Below are 15,186 nucleotides of genomic sequence, written 5' to 3' on the forward strand. Positions count from 1 at the left end.
TTAGAGTAATAACTGAATAAATAAATTCAAGCAGACATTTGATTTAATTTGACTAAGTTATTTTATTTATTTAACATAACTTCTAATTGTGTGCACAGTGATAGATAGATAGATAGATAGATAGATAGATAGATAGATACTTTATTAATAGCTGAAAAATAGCTTTTCTGCTTATTGATGATGATGATGAATATATTTATTATATAGAATGTTAGAGTACAAGTACAGTCAAAAAGTAGCATGTATTACAGTACAAGTACAGTCAAACAGTAGCATGTATTACAGTACAAGTACAGTCAAACATCCTGTCTAAGAGGAGCATTTCAAAAAAGCCCTTGCGGTCTTGTTTCCATTTATACACATTAATACATTTATTAATAATGAAACAAATTTAAACAATAAAAAAAAGGTGATTCATGACACTGAATTATATATTTTCATATACCTGCAGTACACGTTACAACCGGGTACACCGGAGTATTTTCATCGTCTCCTGGGCGACACCGAGCGCGCATGCGCACTGACTCCGCCTGCTCGACTCTCATTAGGCTTCTTTCTGCGGCAGCCGCGCGCGCTCTGACGCAGCGGCGGAGGAGAAGCGATGGCGGCGATTTTCGGGAAGATCTTCGTGGGCATGTACGTGGAGATTAAACGGAGCGACGGTACGTAGCTAGCCCCGCCGACCCCCCCGGTCTTCATCCGGCGGCTCCCGGTGAGAGCGGCGACCGTCACCGCTAACCGCAGCGGTGACTGTGGCGCTAGCTAGCAAGAAGGAGCGAGATGCTACGTCTCCGGTTTAACGGGAGAAAACAGGCGAGGGTCACCGTCGAAACTTAGAAGTGACGCCAATGGCGTTATGTATCGTCCATCATGCTGGGCCGGCACACCGGCGAGGAGGAGGAGGTGCAGAGGGAGGAGGGAGGAGGAGGTGGAGGAGGTGCAGAGGGAGGAGGGAGGCGGGCGGGTACGTCCACCTGCTCGGCCGCTACTGTCACCTGCCCCGCCGGCCTGCTGGCTCTGTCTTCTCCGCATCGCGGCTGAAACCGGTCCGGTACCAGCAGCAGCACCGACCTGCGCTGCTTCATCCGGGGCGGGGGGGCGGAAGGGGGGGGGCTTTATATCACCGGATGACGGATGGCTCCACGCGTGGGGCCTCTCCTCCCTGACTGCCTCAAAAAAACACAAAATCCCACATTTGAGCCTTGTTTTGTGCATTAAGTGTAACTAATAAACGCGGTCCTCTGAGTGTGTTACTATGGTGACTGGGGGGGGGTCTGACCATCATCCATCATGAGCCACACCCATTAGCATCTCGGTATCCCCATCCCAGGGTTAGATGCTGGGATTAGACCCTTCCAGCGTGAGCTCGTGACTTAAAGCTTTATTTAAATCCCGTCGGCGGTCCGGTCCGGTTCCGGCAGCACCGGGCGGGCCTCACGCCTTTGCACCCCCCCCTCTCTCTGCAGGACGGATCCACCAGGCGATGGTCACATCGCTGCACGAGGACAACGACAGCGTGACGGTGGAGTGGATCGAGAACGGGGACACCAAAGGGAAGGAGGTACGAAGGGGTGACGAGCCACCGTCACATCTGATTGGCCACTGCAGGCGCAGCTCAGTATTCTAAAGTATGATTGGCTGTCTGTAAAACGAGAGGCGGGGTCTTAGTTTCAGCCTCGCTTTTGAAGGTGTCGTTTTTATGTGAGGACTTTAAATGAAGTTTAATTTAAAACTCATCTTAGAAACCTGCTGAGAAAGGCTCCGTGTCTGTTTTTAATTATTAATTATCGGTTTTACTGGAGCAAAAGTGGGAAGTTACGCTTCCCCTGTGTCCTCTCTTGGAAAAAAGATGATGATGTCATCAAAGAGGTTTAAAGTTTAGCGTTAAATGTAATGAATCTCCGTCTCGTTTCCGCCTCAGATCGATCTGGAGAGCGTCTTTGTGCTAAATCCTGATGTTGCTCCTGACGAGGAGATCCCACAGAGTCCCGAGGCTCCTCCCTCCAACGCCGCCAGAACCAGCAAACTCCCAAAGGTCTGTCCGTCTGAGGGAAAAGACAGGAGGCGGGGCTAGAGGTGGCGGGGATGAAGATGCTGAGGAGTGACCAGGTTGGATAGGACAGCAAATGAGGGACACAATAAGAGGGACAGTGAAGGTCGGACGTTTTGGAGACAAGGTCAGAGAGGACAGACTTTGATGGTTTGGACATGTCCAGAGGAGAGACGGGGACGATATCGGTAGAAGGATGCTGAGGACGGACTAGAGGACGACCCAGGAGGAGAGACATGGACGTAGTGAGGGAGGACGATGCAAAGGACGGGGCGAAGCGGAGAAGGTTGGGTTGCTGCGGCAACCCTCAGGGGTCAAGACGAAAGTACCGCAGTAGTAGAGTTCACCGGTTTGTTTGGTAGTTGCTGAAAAAAGGAGAAGGTTGATATACTGTAATACTTGATGAATGTAACAGATCTTCATCATCATCTTCATCGATACGCTGTCACAGCTCAGGAAGTCATTTTGAATCTTTCCTGGACTTTCTGTGTTTGTACCTTCAGAGCAGACGGACTGTAGCGATCCCGAAACCCGAGAACGCGCCGCGGGAGAACAGAGGTGCGTTCGCAAACACAACATTTAAAAGAAAGCGGTTGAATAGTTTCTGCGTTATTATATTTAAATAATCACCAGACATGAACAGATAAACTTGTAGGATAAAGCAGAGAGAATATAAATGATAAATACTAAAACCATCCCACCCTGTCGGCCCTGGAACTGGAACCGTGTTCCTCTCAGAGGTAAATGACGTCCGTCGTTTTGTGTTCCGCTCAGCTGCAGCCGTGGGAACGACCCGGACCCGTCCCAGCCAGCCCAGCCAGCCCAGCCAGCCGGCAGAACCGCCTCCTCCGGCCATCGCGCCCCAGACGGCGGCCAGCCAGTCGCTGTTACAGCTGCAGAACGGTACCAGTGTCTCTATGGTTGGGCGTGTGTGTGTGCGTGTGTGTGCGTGTGTGTGTGTGCGTGCGTGTGTGTGTGTGCGTGTGTGCGTGTGTGCGTGTGTGCGTGCGTGCTGGCTGAGGCCTCTGTGAATGATGTCATGCTCCCACAGCAGTGAGCGTAAAAGGCTCTTTCTCCGACTGACCGGATTCTGGGCAGAACAATCACGCAAATTTAGCATAAACTGTATTCGAGAAAATACTTGCAGAATGTTGCAGAGTGAAGGATTACTTTACTTTTCCTTTCCTGCGAGAGGCTGTCGAGATTGTTGTTGTTGTTGTTCCTGCAGCACGGAGGAAATCCAGCTGTGTGAAGGAAGTGGAGAAACTGCAGGAGAAACGAGAGAAGAGGCGAATTCAGCAGCAAGAGCTGAGGGAGAAGAGGGCACAGGTGAGGCGTGCACAACACGCAGTGCATACAGTACACACACATATACACACGGTACACACACATACACAGCGCATTAATACATATACACGGTACACACACATATGGGTGATTCTCATGAAATCAAGATTTAGAAGGTGTCAAGCATAAGGTTTTTTAACATGCCCTTGAATATTTTTTTGGGAAAATATAAGATTATGGGGTGAACTAACTAAAAAGTATATTTTCAGAATTAAAAATAATATTGCCTATGTGTTTATCGACATTTTTTAGATGGTCCACAACAAATTATCATTACCGCAACTTAACATTACATGAAATATATGGTTAAGAGTAGACTCTTATTACTCATGCTAAAACCTATATATAACTCTGGAGAGATATGTTTTAATTTAATGTAATTTCCTATTATTCTCATTACCAAAACATTTGTGTTATTTAGTGACCGATACATACAAAATGTGTATGTTATCTTTTACAAAAGTAATTAAACACATACAGCGCATGAATACATATATACAGTACACACACATATGTACAGCGCATGAATACATATATACAGTACACACACATATGTACAGCGCATGAATACATATATATACGGTACACACACATATGTACAGCGCATGAATACATATATATACAGTACACACACATATGTACAGCGCATGAATACATATATATACAGTACACACACATATGTACAGCGCATGAATACATATATATACAGTACACACACATATGTACAGCGCATGAATACATATATACAGTACACACACATATGTACAGTGCATGAATACATATATACAGTACACACACATATGTACAGCGCATGAATACATATGTACAGTACACACACATATGTACAGCGCATGAATACATATGTACAGTACACACACATATGTACAGCGCATGAATACATATATACGGTACACACACATATATACAGCGTACGAATACATATATACGGTACACACACATATGTACAGCGTATGAATACATATATACGGTACACACACATATGTACAGCGTATGAATACATATATACGGTACAGATACTTTACATTAGAAGCTAACAAGCAGCACCAGCTGAACACGCTGCCGCCCGTCAGCCAGAATCTTCCTCTGGCTCTGAGGCGACGCACGTTTTTCAGTCGCTACACGGCGGCGTGAAGTTTGTTCTGTGTTCCATCGCAGGAGGTCGATGTCAACCTGCCGAACTACGAGATCATGTGCATGATCAGGGACTTCCGGGCCAGCCTGGACTACCGGCCGCTGACCAGCAACGACCTGGTGAGTGATCGGAGCGAGCAAACAAACAAGCAAACAGAAACGTTCATCCGGCCGTGTTTCAGATCGAGGAGCACAGGATATGTGTGTGTGTGCGTGCACGCCCCCTCAATAAAAAAGGTAAGAGGGTCTCACACACACACACACACACACGCACACACACACACACACGCACGCAGGCCCTATTTCGAGCACAAACGCTAAATCGGCGTCTCTTCAGAGCTGACGATGAAGGATCTGGACGTGATCACCATTCCCAGTAAGGACGTGGTGATGGTGCACGAGCCCAAGCAGAAGGTGGACCTGACCCGTTACCTGGAGAACCAAACCTTTCGGTTCGACTACGCCTTCGATGAGAACTCCACCAATCAGATGATTTACAGGTGATTCAAATGTTGCCGTAGTAACTGAACTTTATTGATGTGTCATTTTTATTTCCTGTTAAACTGCAAGTCTTTGTCGCGACGTCGCTAATTGGCACGGCAACGTCGTTGTCCCGCCCCCCCCTGACCTTTTAGCCAATCACAGAGAAAGCCGAACCAAAAACATTCATGCTGTGCGTCTGAACTTTCAGGCCGCGTTAGGTCGACGTTTATGTATTATTCCGTATTGATTTTATCATTATTATATCTTTATTTTCTGTTCGGCTCTCGCAGGTTCACCGCTCAGCCGCTAGTTGAGACCATTTTTGAGAGGGGGATGGCGACCTGCTTCGCATACGGACAAACAGGAAGCGGGAAAACGCACGTGAGTGTTTGATTTGAACCTCAGCGCCGTTCATGCGTTTACTTCCTGCTTTCCGTCTTTTAATCCGCGTCTCCTTCGCAGACGATGGGAGGGGATTTTTCCGGCAAGAACCAGGACTGCTCCAAAGGGATCTACGCGCTTTCTGGTCCGTGTGTCCCTCAGCTCCCGCTGCACGGCTGCTTCGTTGTGCCTCGCTAAAATCAGGTCTGTTTTTCCTTTGCAGCCAGAGACGTCTTTCTCATGATCAAGAAGCCGAATTACAAGAAGTTGGATCTCCAGATCTTCGCAACGTTTTTTGAGATTTACAGCGGGAAGGCAAGTGTCCTTTAAACGGCACCTGTAAAAGACTCGTGTACGCTTCATCTAGAGCTCTGGAGTGAAACGGGACACGCGTCCTGACGGGTATTGGTTTGCATTGAAGGTTTTTGACCTGCTGAACCGCAAAGCGAAGCTACGCGTCCTGGAGGACGGGAAGCAGCAGGTGCAGGTGGTGGGGCTGCAGGAGAGGGAGGTGAAATGCACAGAAGACGTCCTCAGACTCATCGAAGTGGGGAACAGCTGCAGGTACGACAGCCGCCGTCCCGGACGCCTCGGGCCCGGCGGCTTCCTGTTCCGTTTGCTCCGTTCTCCCTCAGGACATCCGGTCAGACGTCGGCTAACGCTCACTCCTCCCGGAGCCACGCCGTGTTCCAGATCATTCTGCGCCGGCGAGGGAAGATGCACGGAAAGTTCTCTCTCATCGACCTGGCGGGGAACGAGAGGGGGGCGGACACGTCCAGCGCTGACCGCCAGACCCGCCTCGAAGGCGCCGAGATCAACAAGAGCCTGCTGGCGCTGAAGGTCCGCACCGCGGAGAGGCGGATTAGAACGCGACACAGACGAGCGTTAGATCAAAATAAGAATGTAAAAGTTAAGAGTCCAGATTCCAGGAGCGTTGTTTTAAACTTTCACATTTTAGACTTTGATTTAAGCGTCACAGAAACACATCTGAGGGTTGATTTAACGCGACGACCTCGGCCTTCCTGCAGGAGTGCATTCGGGCTCTGGGCAGGAACAAACCTCACACTCCGTTCAGAGCCAGCAAGTTAACCCAAGTGCTGAGGGACTCCTTCATAGGGGGGAACTCCAGGACGTGCATGGTGAGACCGACGGCGCGCCTGGCTCCGCCTCCGGCTGAGCACGTGACCGATGGCTGATGTTTCTCTGCACAGATCGCAACGATCTCTCCGGGGATGGCTTCCTGTGAAAACACCTTGAACACGTTGAGATACGCCAACAGGTAGAGCGAGTTATTCTGAAGACGTCGCCTTCGTTCTGCTGAAGTTCTCGACCTTTAAGTGTCTCTCTCTCTGTTTCCTGCCGTATTTTAGAGTAAAAGAGTTCGGGATAAGTCCCTCAGACATTCCTTTCTCCCAGAGCGGGGGTGGAGGGGGTCGCTCAGAGCTCTCCCCAACTTATGAGTACGCTCGTTTTCTACTCCAGCATCCGACTTCATCCCCATCGCGCTCCAATCAGCCTGATTAGCCGCTTCCTGTCCTCTCTGGAGTCGTCCTGTGTCCCCCCCAGCCCGCCCTTTCTGTCTGTCTCTCTGTCATCCTGCAACACGCCTGCATGCCGCCACCGAACGCTCCGCTGCCGCCGTTGCAGACGCATCATGTCTGTCCCCGTTGTGTCGTCAGGGTGAAGGAGCTCCCCGCAGCGGCGCTGGGGAACCACCAGGGTGGACACGCCGACCAGCTGGAGGTGCTGGAGGCGCAGTGGGGAGTCGGAAGCTCTCCTCAGAGAGACGATCTGAAGCTGCTCTGCGAACAGAACGTAAGGCAGACATGTTTTACCCCTCATTGATGAAGAGCCACGAAAAACTGGCCTGCATTTGTTCACCGGACGAGCTTCAGTCCAACGAACCTGATGTGATTTTTGCAGGAGGAAGAAGTTTCACCCCAGCTCTTCACTTTCCACGAAGCCGTCTCTCAGCTGGTGGAGATGGAGGAGCAAGTTCTGGAGGACCACAGGGCTGTGTTCCAGGTACGCTGGACATCAGAGGTTGCGGCGGTTCGTGCTACAGCTCTAAAGGTGAAAGGCGCTGAACAGCAGCGTGTCGTTGCAGGAGTCGATCCGCTGGCTGGAAGACGAGAAGGCCCTCCTGGAGATGACGGAGGAGGTCGACTATGACGTCGAGTCGTTTGCAAATCAACTGGAACAAATCCTGGATCAGAAGATCGATATTCTCACAGAGCTCAGAGGTGACGGCGTCGTGTTAATCTCCGGGGTCTGCGATCGATCGCTGACAGAAAACCCTCCGTGGAGGAGAAGTTGGTAAACGTGCTGCGATATTCTCTCTCCTTTCAGATAAAGTCAAGTCTTTCCGCTCAGCGCTCCGGGAAGAAGAGCAAGCTAGCCAACAGATAGCCCCCCGACGGCCTCGAGCGCTTTAGACACCCGAATAGATCAAAGGAATATCCCCCTCCACCTGCAACGCCAGGCAGCAGTCTCTGCTCCTCCACCTTCCTGTTTCATCTCATCACGTGTTTTTTTAAAATGTTTTTTATGTTTCATTTTCTACAAAGAAAAGGCAACTAAAAATGATTTCCGTCCGTTACAGCTCGTCTTCTCTTTGTTCTATTTTATACATGTAGAAGAAAAACACTTTTTGCCATTTTGTGCAATATTTGGAGGATTTTCTTCCTGTTCCGCTCCTTCAGTTCCGAGGTGAACCGTGTGTTTGTGTTAATACTCTGTGCAATACGTGTTCCATTGAGAGGAAAGTAAAAGTAATTAAAAGTGCCGCAGAAAATAAAGAGGGGTGACTTACTGATCTTCTGGTTTTTATCCATTCTATAGAAACGTACAGATTACAGGTCTATTTGTTACTGTAGGAGATGTTTTGAAACCTTCCCCCTCTCTACCCCCCCCTGTAACGGTGCGACGTGTCGTTGCTGTACGTAACCTCGCGTGGAAGGACCGTTACGTAACTCTTGAAGCCAAACCGCTGCTTCCGGACGCGGGGGAAGTCGTGCGAGGGTTGCTTCGCTGCTGAAACATCACAGGATGAGGAAACGAAGTGAAGCAACAGCCTGACTTCACCATTTACCGCCTGGCAGATAGCCCTGCGTCCAAAAGCCCTTTGCCCTGACGTGTCGGCACAGAGCTGGCCTCGTCTGATCCAGCACCGTCTGATGGTACGTCTAAAGTTATTTAATAGAAAGGCTTTACTTACTCACTGAAACTGAAGTATTTTCTATGTTCAGCATGATGTTGATCTTGATCTGAGCGGTGATGTCAGGCTGCCGTTGAGCCAATGAGACTTTGATTAAGGGCTACATGTTGGTTAATGAGTGACAGCAAAGGTGCAACCCTCAGCAGGGTCTGAGCAGATCTAACTGTGACTCATGCAGACACACAAACAGATCTCTGTTCCACTGACAGGACTAGAACGAGACGTCTGGAGCTTTGAATGGTTTTCTAGGCTGTGACTGAGAATCAGTGCTGCTATGGTAAGTTGTGCACTTTATATTTGCTCGTTATTTCTTTGCTTGTAGATATTGACATGTTTTTTTTTTTATTGAGATATTGTCTAAAATGATTCTCAGTCGGTCTGTTCGTGTCTTTCTGGACCCGGTTCCCTTGGTGTCCGCAGGGATTGAGGTTTTCACGTGACGGTCGCTTCTTTTCCTGTTATCTCAGTAAGCAGGAAGTTCAGATTGGCCGCTGAAAACTGTCTCCAGAGGTCGTTGTTGAGCATGTTTAACTTTATGTGCCGGTAAATCCATGTTTCTTCACAGGCTAACCCGAGCCCCCAGTCCCCGACCTCCGGCTCCTCCACTAAACTTGAAGAAGTGCGAGGTCAAGTCGATGTGGTTAAAGTTATTCTGACAGACAACATCAGCAAGGTGCTGGAGAGAGGCGACAGATTAGACGATCTGATTGGCAAGACCGATGACCTGCAGGCCTCTGTGAGTATTAATTCAGATCGCTACCCCGCTGTCTAAATGTTTTCATACGGCCCAGTACATCGTCACGGCTCGAGTCCTTCATTTGAGATACTTTACTTGAGTATTTTTAGTATCCACTACTTTATATTTCAAAATCTCACAGGTAAAAGTATTTTCACTTGCTAATAAAGTAGTTTCTTCTCAGATTGAGATTAAATATAGATATAATATATGATATATATTCACGAGAGATCGTCGAACCATCGTCATCGGCAACAAAGCCGCATCCCAAGCCAAACAAAGTGACGCCAAAATGACAGTTCAGTTCAAAGAACAAAGAGAAACATTTGCTTTTTTTCGCTGCCCCGATAAATTGTTGTCGCGAAATTTGAAGATGTAGGTTTCAGTAATTTTATTCTCGCGGGATTTAACGTTTGCATCTGTGAACTATATTACATATTCTCGCGATATCTGCAGCGACCATAAATATTAAACAAGCAAATTAAGTGCGTTGTAGAGTAAAGCACACACTTTTTATCTGTATGTGTTAATAGATTTGACAGCAGTGTATTGGTGTCTAAACTGCCTTTTGACGATGTAACGGGAGTGTTAGCCAAACAGCAGCTAGCGTAGCCACAGACCGCTAGCCTTACAGGGAAATGTAGTTCTTTACAAATCCACCACTGTCTATTCTTAGTTATCAGTGTGACCTTTTTCCAGAAATTCAGTTGTTCTTCAGAGACCTTAAAAAACAAAATCACGTTTCGTAACTTCCGCTGTTTTATTAGGCTTCTATAATTTTTCTTTCCAGGCTGACTCCTTCCAAAGAACGTCCACACGGGTTGCGAGAAAGTACTGGTGGAAGAACACTAAGATGATGATAATAATTGGTGTCATTGTGCTCATCATCCTCATCATCATCATCCTCTTCGCCACAAATACTATTTAAATCCTATCGGCGCGTTTACACCAGCTCAGGGATGAAACTCGTCTCCTTTCTAACGCCGAATCACTCTCAGCTCCAACAGCTGTTTTAATCCCAGATGAGATTTGTTCATGTAAATTCCAACATGTAATGATTTGATAAACAGATTAGGTTTGGTTGTGATCAAATTTAGCGCTGCTGAGCCAAACGATCAGAATCTTGACTGAAATACTTCTGAACACTCCAACGGGCGTTAACGGTTGACACATTTCATCAAAGAATTAACCCAAATGAGTTTATTTTGTCACATTTCTTTAATTAACGTATATATAATGTAGGTTCATGAATGTCACACTGTAATATGTATTATATGACTGCTAATGAGGATAAACTGAAACAATACATTTTCTATCTCTACTGCCACAACGATGGATACATGTGTGATCTGCTCAAACCAATCTAATGTCTTAAAGAAATTCACAAACAGCGTAACACTAGACACAAAAAAGAAGGGATGAGTTTTGTTTCAAACTAAACTAAATAAATGCAAAAAATCAAAAGCTTTTGAAGATTTAAGAAATGTCAAAGAGATGTACGGTAGGTCAAAGTGCTCCTCCCTTAGTTTACGGAACAATTAAACACGTGATCTTTGCCGGACACCTTCCTCGCTCTGGTCAACGCTCCGCATTCCTGCAGCCGTCCTTCCTTCACGCTGAAACCTACGAAAAAACAACAACAAATAGTTAGCTCTAAAAGAATGAAAATCGACAAGTACTTAAGAAATAGGAATCCCCAGTGTTTATAATGTCCAATGTGAAAAAAACAGGGAAAAACAAATAGAGAACAATTATTTTTTACATTTTACAGTTAATCCATAAACTAGAAATCCTGAAGCGCAACAAATTGAAGAGCCAAAAATACTTGATACACATTAAAGGAGGCATTACATGCAAATTTCTGGAAATGTAGCAACACTTCTTGTTTTTCCAGATGGTTATAAGAAGAAAATTCATTACAGGAAAATTAACAAAAGGAGGAGTCTTTTCCATCGCTGTCAGTAAGACAAAACAGAGCAGTACAAATACACAAGGTAAAGCACTTTATCCCCCAACACAGTAGTCCAATATGAACCAGGTTTTAGCTCGTGGACTACTGGCTACAAATGCTAAATAAAGAAACAAGCATTTTAGATAAGATTAGAAATGCATGTATTAACAATAGGAACTGGGAAGTCCAGAGAATGCTGTACATTTCCTTCGGAAAGCAAATAGTTAATCTTTCATATTAAAGAATCATTACTTGTGGGGGGAGTAAGGGCCTGTAAAAAATGACAATTACATGTGTATATCTTAAGTTTTACATTACAAACAGTTGCAAAGAAATTAAAATGGAAAGAAAGATGACAAAGCTGGACGTGTCCCATATTGTTTTAGTTTAGAAATGCTGATACAGGATGTTGTAAGACCATACCAAATGGCAGCATTCGAGAGCGTATGCTTCTCGTACCCGGTCCGCATTGAGCGGGCCCTGAGAGTATCTGGGAGTCAGCTCATGGCCTGCAAGGAAGCTCCGCTGGCAGGTACAAACAAGGTATGTCAGAGTTAGGAGACAACATACTTCCTTTTCTGTTTTCGTTGCACATCCTGAACTTTGGAATCCATTTACTGTAGCAGTACTTTACCTGTTAACTTTACAGTAAAAAAAAAAAAAAGAAGGTGCAAAAGAGGCAGCAGAAGGCCAGCTGTTAAAGTAATCGCCACAAGAGTGTAGCCTCTATGTTACCACTACTGTAAAGCACTTGAGGGTGCTGAGAAAAAGAAATTTACACATTATGTTACCAAACAGCAACGTAAATATCTACGGCAGGTTTACAGCAAGCGGTGCATTTTGGCTTCACATACCTACTTGAAGACGAGGGTTTCCCTCGTTAATACGGCTTGTAAGTGTTGGTGTGACCGCCACGCCGTGGCGACTTCCCGTATCCAGCCGACTGATCTGTAAGCACGCCACCAAATCATCATCATCATCATCCTTCATTTGAGCAATTTCAGATGTAAAACAGAATAAAACATAATCTTAAATACAATTTAAAGCAGATAAAATCATTTTCTTTTTCTAATGTTACTTTGCATCAATTGAGTTATTGAATATTGGTTTTATTTTTATTTTGTTAAATTTGTATTGTTAATTGTCAATGATTTATGTATTAAGGACTTCCAACGGAAACAAGACCGCAATGGCTTTTTTGAAATGCTCCTCTTAGACAGGATGTTTGACTGTACTTGTACTGTAATACATGCTACTGTTTGACTGTACTTGTACTGTAATACATGCTACTTTTTGACTGTACTCGTACTGTAATACATGCTACTGTGTGACTGTACTTGTACTCTAACATTCTAATAAATATATTCATCATCATGAAAGATGTCGTGTGGACGGGGGGGGGGGGGGGGGGTTCTTACCACTGTCGTCACCATAGCCGTAATAGTTGCTGTAATCAGGGTAGTCATAGCCACCATATCCTCCGTATCCTTGATTATTGTAGCCATAATTCCCATAATTCCCATAGCCTTGATTCCAGTAGTTGCCGTAACCCTGGTTCCAGTTTTCATCGGGACCTTCAATCAAACAGGATTTTAGTTTCCCGGTCTCGTGAACAGGTTGCGTCATTAAGTGAACGTTTGCTCCACTCACCACCTCCTCTTCCTCGAGACCTGGAGGAGTATCCACCTCTGCCCCCCCAGTATTGCTGCTGCTGGTACTGCTCCTTAGACATGGCCACCTTCACCTCACACTAAGGGAATAAAGTCACCATGGCAGCGCTACGGAAAGCCACCGCGAACCGACAACCAGGCTGAGATTGATCTGAGGCCGCACCTTGCTCAAGCCGATATTGTGGTATTTCTTCTCCATGATGCTCTTAACCGGATCCTCGTCTTTGAAGGTGATGAAGCAGAAGCCCCTCCTCTTGTTTGTTTTGTTCTCCATTGGAAGCTCGATTGACTCCACCTGTTGACATTAACACCAATGCATCGATTATTCAGCCGCCTTCAGGAAACAAGCGTCGTGCTTACTAAACAGAGATGATAGTTATGCAAACAGACTAGAAATAAGTTGATCAAATGAACAAATAAATATCCCAATAAGAAGCAGCTCCAACTAAAAATGGAACGTACCTCTCCGAAGGCACCGAAGAACTCCCTGACTTTGTCCTCGGGGGTGTCGGGAGACAAACCACCGACAAAGATCTTCTTCACGGGCTCCTTACTCTTCATGGCTTTGGCCTTTTTGGGGTCAATGACCTTGCCATTGAGTTTATGTTCCTTTTGTGATACAACCTTCATGACAAAATATAAATAAATACAAATCCATCACACACAATTTTTGTTTGATCAAGTAATGATTTCAGCTCTACTATGATTCACCTGAAATCTAAACACACCTTCAAGGATTGCTGGAGCGACAGCGACAATGTGAGATTTTCTTTGACATTAGCGAAGGCTAGCACCGGGAACAACACCCAAAATGGCTGGATGTGATGTCATAGAAATACAGCTAGCAGCAGTTAGGAGCTAACTAAACAAAGACAATCAACTAAAACTCTTCAAACTGGGGAGACGGCAGAAGGTCCAGGAGCGTCAGAGCAGAGGATGAGCTCCACGGCGAAGGTAAAGAAACAGATAGATAGATAGATGGACAGACAGACAGACAGATGATAAATAGATGGATAGGTGGACAGACAGACAGACAGACAGATGATAGATAGATAGATAGGTGGACAGACAGACAGACAGATGATAAATAGATAGATAGGTGGACAGACAGACAGACAGATGATAAATAGATAGATAGATGGACAGACAGACAGACAGATGATAAATAGATAGATAGGTGGACAGACAGACAGATGATAGATAGATAGGTGGACAGACAGACAGACAGATGATAGATAGATAGATAGGTGGACGGACAGACAGACAGACAGATGATAGATAGATATAGATATAGATAGATTTATTGGTCTCTGTAGATAGCACGTGATGAATTCATCCTTTTCACGCGCATAATGAGAAGATTTGTGAACGTAATACCTTCGAGACACTTTCGGGATCTTTGAAGAGAACAAACCCGAACCCCCTCGAGCGGCCCGTCATGGGGTCCAGTTTTAACGTGCAGTCGACAACCTCCCCATATTTGGAGAAGTAATCTTTCAGATCTTTCTTCGTCGTGTCCCAGCTGAGTCCCCCGACAAACATCTTCCTACACAAACAGCGCGTTTCAGGCCATTAGGACTTGACCCGGGGGGGGGGGGTTACAACACAGGTGCAGCATCTTGTAAAGTCGAATGTAAATGCCAACGTACCCCTCATCCTCTTCATTTTTACTGGCGTCAATTCTGGAGCCCTCGGCCTCGCCCCCGATCAGGCCGCAGTCCCCAGCGGCGGACATCGGATCGTCACTGGTCGCCTCCCCGTCCTCTTCCATCCTCATCATGGCCGTATCGTCGGTGAACTCGTATTCTTCCGACATGTTGTGCTCTTAAACAGCTAACTAGCAATGTCGAACACAAACTACTTCAGGATTCCCAAGAGAAGCTAAGCTATTCGGCTTACGGTCGGCTAATGCTAGCTATCGTCTACTGGCTCGTATTCCGTTACCGGCTGCGACTCTTGGGGTTTGCTGGAGCAAGTCGCCCGGTGAGTCTAAGTAAAGTAAAGCTGAAATATTAACCAGGTAAATGTTTAAATAAGGCAGAAATCCGTTTTAATTGCCGAGTGCGATTTGTCGGCAGCGTTGTTTTCGTCGCATTCTCTTCTTCTGTGGTTTATGAGTCGTGAGACTTTGCTCGGCAGCGCCACCTTTCGGGCGCCAGGCCACACTTGCAGTTCCGAACATGTGTGCTCATTGATTAT

The 15,186-nt window shown here is 46.2% G+C and overlaps 2 protein-coding genes across 8 annotated transcripts; one reads left to right on the forward strand and one right to left on the reverse strand.

Moving 5' to 3' along the window:
* Window positions 1–601: 601 nt before the first annotated feature.
* On the forward strand, window positions 602–8,209 carry LOC137908130 (kinesin-like protein KIF2A). 3 transcript variants are annotated; one of them, XM_068752483.1, is made up of 21 exons: window positions 602–662; window positions 1,467–1,561; window positions 1,922–2,035; window positions 2,554–2,608; window positions 2,831–2,883; window positions 2,944–2,977; window positions 3,243–3,379; window positions 4,574–4,669; window positions 4,732–4,786; window positions 4,887–5,049; window positions 5,323–5,413; window positions 5,495–5,558; window positions 5,637–5,728; window positions 5,835–5,977; window positions 6,049–6,253; window positions 6,442–6,552; window positions 6,625–6,692; window positions 7,093–7,228; window positions 7,337–7,438; window positions 7,521–7,656; window positions 7,763–8,209. In XM_068752483.1, the coding sequence occupies exons 1-21, from the start codon at window positions 602–604 to the stop codon at window positions 7,846–7,848; spliced, it is 2,097 nt and encodes a 698-aa protein (XP_068608584.1). In that variant the 3' UTR covers window positions 7,849–8,209. The 3 variants fall into 3 exon arrangements, with proteins under 3 accessions (XP_068608584.1, XP_068608586.1, XP_068608583.1); XM_068752485.1 differs by having other exon boundaries at window positions 2,944–2,953; window positions 3,279–3,379; XM_068752482.1 differs by having other exon boundaries at window positions 2,825–2,953; window positions 3,279–3,379.
* A 2,356-nt stretch (window positions 8,210–10,565) lies between these two features.
* On the reverse strand, window positions 10,566–15,075 carry LOC137908280 (heterogeneous nuclear ribonucleoprotein D0-like). Of its 5 annotated transcripts, none has more exons than XM_068752666.1 (8): window positions 14,637–15,075; window positions 14,365–14,533; window positions 13,450–13,611; window positions 13,151–13,282; window positions 12,971–13,067; window positions 12,739–12,891; window positions 12,172–12,265; window positions 10,566–10,989 (listed from the first exon to the last, which is right to left on the reverse strand). In XM_068752666.1, exons 1-7 carry the CDS (start codon window positions 14,801–14,803, stop codon window positions 12,198–12,200), a joined length of 948 nt encoding a protein of 315 aa, XP_068608767.1. In that variant the 5' UTR covers window positions 14,804–15,075; the 3' UTR covers window positions 10,566–10,989; window positions 12,172–12,197. The 5 variants fall into 5 exon arrangements, with proteins under 5 accessions (XP_068608767.1, XP_068608765.1, XP_068608763.1 ...); XM_068752664.1 differs by having other exon boundaries at window positions 12,736–12,891; XM_068752662.1 differs by having other exon boundaries at window positions 12,176–12,265; window positions 12,736–12,891; window positions 12,968–13,067.
* Between the last annotated feature and the right edge of the window lie 111 nt (window positions 15,076–15,186).

The sequence above is a fragment of the Brachionichthys hirsutus genome, chromosome 19, assembly GCF_040956055.1.
Source record: "Brachionichthys hirsutus isolate HB-005 chromosome 19, CSIRO-AGI_Bhir_v1, whole genome shotgun sequence".
Classification (NCBI taxonomy): Eukaryota; Metazoa; Chordata; class Actinopteri; order Lophiiformes; family Brachionichthyidae; genus Brachionichthys; species Brachionichthys hirsutus.